The sequence below is a fragment of the Vicia villosa genome, unplaced genomic scaffold (assembly GCF_029867415.1).
Source record: "Vicia villosa cultivar HV-30 ecotype Madison, WI unplaced genomic scaffold, Vvil1.0 ctg.001287F_1_1, whole genome shotgun sequence".
NCBI classification, from domain to species: Eukaryota; Viridiplantae; Streptophyta; class Magnoliopsida; order Fabales; family Fabaceae; genus Vicia; species Vicia villosa.
Genome location: NW_026705561.1, coordinates 453,452 through 463,024, shown reverse-complemented (window position 1 = coordinate 463,024; position 9,573 = coordinate 453,452). Strand labels below are relative to the sequence as shown.

The window sequence follows — 9,573 nt, the reverse complement described above, 5'->3', positions numbered from 1 at the left end:
CAACCATGTTTTATGTAAATAAAACATGGGCCTCCACATAGGTATAAGTCCCATTCCTGTACATGAAATTAGGTATTTCATTGTACAAACACCTTTTTGTACATATCTCGATCAATTTGTTTTTTAACTTTGAACAACAAATAAAAAATGAAGGTTTTCTTTAAATCTTCCCAAAAATACCATGGGCCTCCATGTAGGTATAAGTCCCAAGCCCTTTTGTGAATACCTGTTTACATAGCTTTGAATAAACTCAAGTGGACCTCTCCTCGAGTATAAGTCCCGAGCCCCTGTGTATACAAATGGATCATGCTTACAGGTATATTTCCTTCATAAACTCCATTATATACACACACTTTGTCATATATATATAATTGTTCATACCTGTGCATGTTTGTTCATACTTGTTCATGTTTGTTCATATGTGTGATATGTGTGCTTGTTCAACTTAGTACAACACTAGGTTCCCCATAGCCTCCTATTGGGCTTCGTGCAAAGAATCTCTCTAGTTTAGGTTAGGACATAGAGTATGGTTTCCCGGTGAAATCGCTCTAAGAGCTCAAACCAACTATACCATGCCTCCCCTTGGGCTTTGTACAAACGAGTGACCCTCCCATAGCCTCCTCTTGGGCTTACAATGCAAGGACCCTCGATTGTCCCTCCCATAGCCTCCTCTTGGGCTTACAATGCAAGGACCCTCGGATAGCCTCCTCTTGGGCTTCGTACAAGGACCCACGGGCTTCTTATAAGCATCCCCAATATCCAAATCAAATACCCTAGGAGATTAGACATTTATCATCTCTATGATAGGAGTATCTCTTCTATATCATCACAAACAATCAATCAATCAAACTTTTTTTTTTGCCACTAGGCTGGCTAATCAATCAAACCTTTTTGCCACCATACTGGCTGATTAATCAAAGTTTTTGTCACAAGGCTGACTTCATTGAAACTTTTGCCACAAGGCTGGCTGATTAATCAAAACTTTTTGTCACAAGGCTAACTTCATTGCAAGTTTTTGCCACAAGGCTGGTTAAGAAAACATCTTTATCATTCTAAGCACCATAAGTGGCATGGCCCAGGGCTTATAATGAAAAGATTTTCAAACAAAAATCAAACAGATGTATGTGATGATATAGATTAGATACATCGAACATTTAGATGACATTTGTCTCTTATCCTTTGCTTCCACTAGCATAAGTGGGAACTACGATTGCTCTGACTTTCTCAACATCCCTTTGAGAATACGTAGGCACAAGGTCGTATCCTTGGCGAGCAAAACTTCTCTCTCAAACCATTCAAACCTTAGCACCCGTAGACCCGAGCTACAGATGCTCTGATTCCCTCTAGGGGATATGTATGCAGAGGATCGCGATGATCTTTGCGAGCATAATCAAACAAACACCTTAGTCTCCCACCTATTTCACAAGAACCTCTCAATAACATGGAATGAAAAACATAGAAAAGAAACCTATAGAGTACTATAGATACGTTGGGTGCTAATACCTTCCCTTCGTATAACCAACCCTCTTACCCAAGATCTCTCCCCCCACTTTTAAGGTTATTGCAGCTTTTTTCCTTTTCCTACTTTGGAAACAATAAAAAGTTTGGTCGGAACAAAAGAAAAATCATTTTTTATGAGCACTCGAGCCCAAAGAAGGCATCAGGTGTCTCATCCCGAAAAAAAAGAGAAACGATTTTTCGCCCGCGACAGTTCAAAAACCAAAGGTTTATCTGCAAAGGCAGTCATTCTCCTTTTTTGTAATATCTTTCCTTTTGTCGAAGGTATATAGTGACCTCTTTTCGACTTCGTTATCCATAACTTTTGCCTGAACTGTTCGTTTTAAAACTATAGTCAGCGGGATATCCCAATTTTGCCTAAGTCTCCTTAATAGGTTTCGACTTTGCATTGCTTTCTTTTTCTTTGCAGATATTGACTGCCGGACTTAATGATGACGGGGAACCATCGGTGCTTATGTTCAAAGGAACAACTTGGAATAATTAAGTTAACTGAGCAGCTACCCTACCCCAGGTTATGTATTAAGGGTTTTATTTTATATGAAAGAAAACTCCTACTTCTTTAGGCTCAAAGGGGTTGACAAGGGATTAACATCCTTATATCTCCGTTATTTAGGAATTGAAATAATGTTTGTACATCGCCAACACGGTCTGTTCGAAAGCGTAGTGTATGAAATTGTGGTATCGTTTTCGTCATTCTCCCTCTAAAGGTGTACGACTTTAACGAGAGTTGAATATCACAAATGAGAAAACCGAGTAAAAACACAGTTTTAAATATAGTGAGAACACTAGAAATAAATCAAGACAAACGTAAGCAATGCATTAATGATTATTGTAAAGTACACAGCATATGTCGTAAGACTAATGTTTAAACAAACGGAAAGAAATTGCGAATGAAAACAAAACTAATGATCTAATAAATCCTCCTTCTAGCCACCTATGATATTAGACTTGCGAGGATCTTCGAACTCAATGAGCCCTTCTTCAATCAAATCTTGGATCTTGTGCTTCAATGGCCCACAATCCTCTGTATCATGACCGGGACTGTCTGAATGATAAGCGCACCTAGCATGATGCTTGTACCCAGGAGCGGGGTTAGCTGGAGCTGAGTATGGAGGTACCCAGGAGCGGGGTTAGCTGGAGCTGAGTATCCAGGTGCGTTGGCCACCCTGTTGCTTTTGCTGATCCATTGATCTCTTCTACTGAAATCTTGTTGGATAATATGGTTGGGATGTTAGGTTATCCTTCCCATTGGTCCCTTGTTTTGGAGATAGAAGAGGAATCTTCTCTTAATGTCATGAAAATGATGTGTATGCCATGCATGATATGTATGATATCCTTTTTTCTTTCCTTTTTTTGAATAAAATATGATGCAAGAATGCCTCTGATGTATGATGAATGGAAAAAGAAATAATAAAAAAAATGATCAACACATATATATACATATAGCACATAATCACATAAGTTCATAGGTTCGACGTAGCGGCTCTTGGGAGCCAACCTTTTTATAGGGGGGTTCTAGAAGGTCTCATGGGGTCGTTCGTAGCCTCCGAGACTTTTTGTCTCTTCGGATTTTAGAACAACTCATTTTATCCATGAGGTTCGAATTTTTGGGGTAGGTTCTCGGAGAGATCAGCCAAGTATCCAGTCCTGCCCTCAACAAAGTCAAGCCTCGTTTTGGACATTTCCGAATACTCAACCCACTCCGAGTGGAGTTATCAATGAGACTCGTAGGCGATTCATGTCCCCTATTGATCTCAAAGTTAACTCCCACACTTAGGTTTTTAACAACAATATAATATACCCAACAGTATAACCAACAACAATTATATCAACAACAATAAAAATAAATAAGCAAATATTTATTTAAATTACAGTAAAAATAAATAAATAAAATTACTGTAAATAGATAAAGATGTAGATAAATAAATAAATGAATTTAAATTTGAATATTAAAAACTAACCTCAAAGTCCAGCCGCTTGTAATAAAAAATACAGTAACAGCAAATATTTAAATAGACAGGTATTTATTTACACTAATGTAAACAACTGAAATTATAAATAAATAAATAAAAATAAAAATTTAAATATTTATAAAAATAAACAAACCCTAAAAGTGGCAGATTAGCCAAACCCTAAAAAGTTTGCGAAAAACCTAAATAGCTTGCCACAAACCTAAACCCTGCCAAAACCTATAGGAGTATAGTAATTCACCATTAAGTGTGTCCCCAGCAGAGTCGCCAGCTGTAGCAACCTGCCTAAAAATTTAAAAGGCTTAGAGTCGCCACCTATTCTGAAGGGCGAATAGGAAACCCTACGCAGTATAGAGATCAGGGTAAGATACTATATTCAGGTCGAGGGAAGGTGTTAGGCACCCTCAACCCTTTCCTATGGCTTTGAATCTAAGGTCAACAGTTTTATGGCTAAGAGTATTAAGGTAAGGTTTATGCTTTCGAGGGTTAAATAATTAAGGGGAACGAATCAGAAAAAAAATGAGATTTAGAGGGAAGGGGACTCGCCTTGGTTATCCAAGTGCCTACGTATCTCCTTAGGGAGAATCAGAGTCTACGTAGTTCGGGGAAGGGTTGTACGCCTTAGGATTAGAATTTGATTTGGTATGGTTTGAAGGCTTTTTGAGTGGCCTATCGTAGTTTTGAGTAAGGATGAAAATCCGTAGTTTGATTCGAAGTGTTTTAAGTGTTTGGGCGTACAACCCTGGTTTTAGTATGTACTATTAACCGCAATGATCAATAGATTCAATCACCATAGTTAAAAGATTAGTAGTTGTATCGTTACCAATTTTAATTAATGGATTCAATTATCACTAATAACGAATAAAAGTATTTTTTAGAAATTTTGATGATTTAATTTGTATCATTATCCCTCGTAATCGATTGATTCGATTAAAAATAATAATGAATTTCAATGGGATGATAGGCTAATCATCGCAACCAATAAAAATGGTTGAAACCCTTTAGCAAATAAGTTTATTTTAATCGTATTTTATGTTTTTTTTGTTACTGACTCAAATTAAATTAAAAGACTTAATCAAATAGTTTAAACTAATTAAAGGTTAGCCAAAACAAACAAAAAAAACTTAACGTAAATTAATTTAATAATTACAAAAAATAAATCATTTTAAATAAAATAAAAGAACATGCTTTCTTATTTTAAAAAAAAAATCTACCTACTATATAAAGTTTGTATCCGAACATGTGGTTTTCAACAAAACAAGTGGCCATTCATTGCCTGACACGTGGCACATGTATTTTTTTTAAAAGAATAAAAATAAAATGTAAAAAGAAACAATAACTAAATATATTAAGATAATAACACTCTCAGATCTCTATTACTCTCACCATGGCCCTTCATCTTTCTTTCTTTAATTACTTAACAGCAACATTCATGATAAAAACAACACAATCCAAATCAAGCATCTAAGTTGAAAAGAAAAAAAAATAATACCATGCTTGAAGGCTCCTATCAGAACACAAAGGTGGGCGTCCATGTCGGAGACCCCGTACGATGGCGGTGATGTTCGTGGATCTTGGTGTCGGCGTGGGAGCAGCTTTCGAACTCGTACGGCGGTGATAGGTTCCGCGTGGTGTGGATCTGATGAGCCTACGCGGCGGATTCGGATGTTTGTGGTTGTCGGCGAGCTTATTGCAACGTTTGAGGGAGACCGATTCACCTTTGTTCTTCCTCTGCTTCTTTTTTCTGATTGTGGACTTCAATGAACATGGAGTTTCAATGTTACAATGTTAGAGATGGCTTTTTTTAGTGAAGGTTGCTGTTGTTGTTTATTGGTTTGTAGGTTGGGAAATAGAGGTAGGCATTTGGTGGTAGAGTGAATGATTTTGACAGCAGGTTAGAAAATCGTTCACAGGGCAAACAACAGAGTTTGGTCGGTGAATATTGGTGTAAAAGAAATAAGGATTAGTGATGGCCTCCTCCCCGGGTTTAGAAAAATTGTTATATTTATATTAAAAAACTAGGTTAACAAAATAAGAAAAGTTAATTAGAATCCAAGTAATTAATCAGAAAATAATCAAATATATTGATTCTTTCTAAAAAATAATTTACTTGTTCCCCAAGTTGTAAATCATCTTAAAATAAAAATTAAAACCTTCTTTTTTTGGATTTTTAAATATTTTATGATTTTTAGTTATTTTTGAGTTAAAAAGTGCATAAAGTGAAAAAGTCAATTTTTTAAAATGCCTAATTAAAAAATACGAAAATTAAATTTAAATAATAAAAAAAGAGGTTAAAGGTGATTCATGGTTGTGATTGGATGACAGTGTAAAACTTTTTTACACTGTCAGTGCATCACCCATTTTCTCATAAAAAAATACAATTTTTTGAATAAACGAAAATAAATTTAGAACTAAAATTAGAAAACGAATAAAAGGGAAAATTGTTAGAAGTGAGATTCGAACCCGTGACCTTATACTTGCAAGTCTTACACTCTTACCAAATGTGCTATGTCACTCAATTGAAATAAAATGACATTTTCAAATATATGAGGGCAAATTTTGGGGTATGACACACGGAGAATGGTTAGTATTCATATTACCAATGGGTTCATCTCATCCATGGCAAGCCCAAGCCTAAGGTTTCTTGACTTGAGGCCAAAATCCGTAAACAATGAATCAATTTTCTTCCATTGCAAAGAATCGGCTACGTGGTGAATGTTTCCATCATATTTTCTTTCGTTTGCATGTCATTTTATATTCTTTGTGTCATTTGCATTAGCAAAAGGTCTCTTGAACCTTGAAATTATTGGCAAGTACCATAACACTTTAGCAGAAGGACACTTTTACTAACATTATCATTGTCATCACCATTGTTGTTCTTCAACTTGTAGCGTGATTCATCTCATTTCGGACATTGATCCAAAATTTCATACTCTTTCATGTATAATATGAAATCATTAGGACATGCATGTATTTATACATAGTCCAAACCCATTTGACACAATATCTTTTTGGCCTCATAACAACGATCTGGAAAATTGTTATCATCTAGTAGCATTTGTCTCAACAAATCAAGCAATTTTGTGAAACTTTTATCCGACCACCCGCTTTTTGTCTTCAGACTAAACAATTTTAACAACACAGACAATCGTGTAAAATTGGTGCACCCATTATATAAAGGCGCATCTTTGGCACTGCATAAATTATCATAAATATGAGCTTTCATATAAGACGATTCTTCCATATCACGGGTCGTATCTTCTAGCCGATCATTCATATCTTCATCTTCTTCATCCATTTGTGACGTCTCATTTCGATTACTATCCACTTCTCCATGCCACATCCATGTGGTATAATTTTGACATATTCCATCACAACATAGGTGATAGAATATTTCTTTTTTCGACAGTTTGTTGATATTCCCGCAAACAACACTTATTTTAAGACTTTTTTTATTACAAATGTGACACTTATTTTAAGACGGATGGAGTATTGATATTTAGTATTATTCGTCTGCTTGCAACTTACATGTATATCCTATAAATAAATTTTGTATTATTACAATGTAAAAGATACACTTGAACAAATCATATAATAGTTGTTTCTTCTTTTATCTCTATTTTTTCATATGATGACGTTGTTTTGGATAATTTGATAACAAATTTCAACTTAATTACATTACTTTGTTTTGTATTATACCAGAAATGAACAATATAATGATATAGGAGTCTAAATAAAATTAAGCAATTCAACTATTTATTTATAAAACAAAAAATGCAACAATAAAAGCTTCTTTTGTACAAACACACAAAACAATTAATCTCCTGCCACACATAACTAGGTAATTCACCCATACATATAAGTTTAATTAGCATATAGTAAAAAAAAATACAACCAATGAACATCCAACTAACCTTCTCCTTTCAATCCACATGCCAAAATGAGATAAACTTCATGACTAAGTTTTCCCTAAAAGACCATGACCATCCTAAGGTTCTAGAAATCACCTAAAAAAAATATCTCAACTCTCAATATTCAAACATGTACCAACCCAACCAATTAAAGTTTTTTTTTACATAATGCAATAATTGTCAAGGCAGCATGAATTGACTTGACTTATATATAACCTTTGAACTAGTCATAGCCACCAAGATTATACATTATAATACAATACCCATTTTGAAAAGTCTCATAACTATTTTTTAAGAACAATAGGCAAAACTATGATCAAGATGATAATGAGAAGTATCAAAATAGCAATACAAGTCCACTTTCGGGTATTCTTCTGGTGCTTCCTAGCAACATGCAACTGCTGGACCCCACCTCTCACGTACGAATTAGCACGTGCCACGTGGCTTTCAATATTATCCAACTGTTCTCCTTGTGACTGAACCAGAACAGACATGTCCATGAACACTTGGTGGAGTGCCAGGAGATTTCTCTCTATCTCTTTCACTGTGTCATGTCTCTCTTGAATCTCTTGGATTGTGTCCATGATGTTTGCTCTCCCTTGCTGCTGAATCGCTTTTTGTAAAAACGTTTCACTTTCACCTATTACATAACATTTCATAAGATTTATCAATCAAAATATAGCAAGAACATTTATAAACCAAAATGATAATATACAATCAAATGAATATGTATGTATATTTTTTTTTGAGTTCATGTCTCTACACAACTATCAACAGAACTGATTTAACGAAATATATATATATGTATGTATATATGTATGCATGTATGCATACCAGTGGAAATGAGGAGGTCAACGGTTTTATCATCTGGATTCTCTCCGGTGACAGTATAGTATCGACGTTGTACGGTTTCTCTATATTCTGATGATATCTGTTGTCTAAGGTTGTTAAAGCTATCCATAGAGTCCTTCAGTTTTTTTCTTAAACCACTCACCACAGATGTTCTAGTCCGGTCCGAGGATGAACCTGGTCCAGCGCCAGGCAAACTCCTACTAGCCTCGTTGGACCGGTCAAGCGCCTCGAGCCGGGTCTTAACAAGTTTAGCTTTCTTCAAAGCAATAGACACATCATTATCCATGCTGGAGCGAACATCTTTTACAGATTTTGCAGTATGGAGACTTTTACTCCTCTCGTTGGAGGTTCGGAGATTTTCGTAGAGACGGTCGAGTTCTTTGAGTTCCTCTTTAACCGCTTCGACTTCTTCGAAGAATTTGTCGAGGTGGACACCGCTTTGAGCGGTGTTCGGAGATGATAATTCGATGACGTGGTGGTGGTTGTCCGGTGAGACTTGATCGGTGCTGCGGAACCGGGAGAATGAGCCGGAGAATAAGTCATTCATCTTGTTCTTTGAATTTTGGTTGTGCTCTGTAAAAAAAATAAGAATTCCGAAGAGAGAAGTTTTGGTTACTTTTATTGGAAGATGAAGTATTTATATTTATATGTTATGTTATATGATGTAATGAGGAGAATTATTTGAATGATATTGGGTTTGAATTTTTCTTTTGATTGAATAATAATAATAATATTGTGGAAGTGGGCGAGACGGGTTCAAATTGCAATAATAATTAAGGTGTACTAATTAAGATGTGAAGTAAAGTTGATTAGTATTATATAAGGAAAATAGTGAGAAAAGATTTGTTGAGAACAAATGGAGGGTTGATTATGATAAGAAGATTAAATTAATATAGATTGGCAGTAGCAGACAGGCAAAACAGGGCAACTGGTCAAAGGGGTTGGGAGAATGAGGCGTGTACAAATGGCTTCGTGGGAAATTTCCTATCAAGAGGGAAATTAAAGGGAAGCAGCCTCAAAGGTAATTTCATGGATAATGGAAAAGGTAATACAAAAGTTGAAAAGATGGGGTAGGAAAGAAAATTGTTGCTTGCTTGAGAGAATGATTTTTTCTTTTTATAGTGTTGTTAAACATTTTATAAAAAGTTTAAAATATCTTTAGAATTGTTTGGATTTTATTATACACCAAGTCACTTCATTGAAGTGATACTTTCTTTTTTTTTTTTTAATCAAGGATTAAATTATATGGAGTACTAGGGGTACTCAATCCCTCTTACAAAAATCGGAATAAACCGAAGAGACGCATGTGGAACGGTTAGTGC

At 35.3% G+C, this 9,573-nt stretch overlaps 1 protein-coding gene across 1 annotated transcript; it reads right to left on the bottom strand.

The window, feature by feature from the left end:
• Positions 1 to 7,233: 7,233 nt before the first annotated feature.
• On the bottom strand, positions 7,234 to 9,060 carry LOC131634378 (syntaxin-121-like). The gene is made up of 2 exons (XM_058905041.1): positions 8,234 to 9,060; positions 7,234 to 8,039 (listed from the first exon to the last, which is right to left on the bottom strand). Exons 1-2 carry the CDS (start codon positions 8,796 to 8,798, stop codon positions 7,684 to 7,686), a joined length of 921 nt encoding a protein of 306 aa, XP_058761024.1. The 5' UTR covers positions 8,799 to 9,060; the 3' UTR covers positions 7,234 to 7,683.
• Between the last annotated feature and the right edge of the window lie 513 nt (positions 9,061 to 9,573).

Coding starts and splice junctions, on each gene's coding strand:
- LOC131634378 (XM_058905041.1), bottom strand. CDS start 8,798: ATGAATGACTTATTCTCCGGCTCATTCTCCCGGTTCCGCAGCACCGAT. Junction 8,040..8,233: donor TGACCTCCTCATTTCCACTG/GTATGCATACAT, acceptor GTTATGTAATAG/GTGAAAGTGAAACGTTTTTA.